Source organism: Penaeus monodon, chromosome 20, assembly GCF_015228065.2.
Source record: "Penaeus monodon isolate SGIC_2016 chromosome 20, NSTDA_Pmon_1, whole genome shotgun sequence".
In the NCBI taxonomy this organism is placed as follows: Eukaryota; Metazoa; Arthropoda; class Malacostraca; order Decapoda; family Penaeidae; genus Penaeus; species Penaeus monodon.
Genome location: NC_051405.1, coordinates 18,123,230 through 18,123,702, shown reverse-complemented (window position 1 = coordinate 18,123,702; position 473 = coordinate 18,123,230). Strand labels below are relative to the sequence as shown.

Below are 473 nucleotides of genomic sequence, written 5' to 3'. Positions count from 1 at the left end.
CATGAAAATACATACGGGGACGATCTGCATTAAGAGTTGACGTACATTTAAAACAACCACTATAAACTGAGGCAATTATAGCGTAGACATGTCCAGCTTTGAATAAAAAGAGAAAGAAAGAGGGAAAACACGATAAAAACCCAAAACATAATGCGTTTCTAACTTCTTCTTTTTTTTTTTACGTTATATCACTCTCACAATCACTTTCTCCCCTGTCTCTTATCACTCCTTTTCTCGCTCTCTTTTTCTTCCTCCGGTCTGTTCACTTAAATTCCTGGATAAGGACAGCTGACCTCAGTCGGGGGTCGGCAGGTGTACGTTTCCAGGTCATAGCGGTATCCGTTGTGGCAGCCGGACCTAGGAGCGGGTAGGACGGGGACGGTTATTATTGTCTTATTCAATAATTAATTAGCTCTAGCTTAGGTGTTGATATCCCCTCCCCCCTTTTTTTTACTTTAGCTGTCAAACTTTTT

At 41.2% G+C, this 473-nt stretch overlaps 1 protein-coding gene across 1 annotated transcript in view; it reads right to left on the bottom strand.

Moving 5' to 3' along the window:
- LOC119585669 overlaps positions 1 to 473 on the bottom strand; it is a 2,077-nt gene continuing 1,604 nt past the window's right edge. The window contains exon 3 of the mRNA XM_037934345.1: positions 1 to 357. Within this exon, the coding sequence (XP_037790273.1) occupies positions 267 to 357 (91 nt within the window). The 3' untranslated portion in view covers positions 1 to 266. The remainder of the gene's footprint in view (positions 358 to 473) is intronic.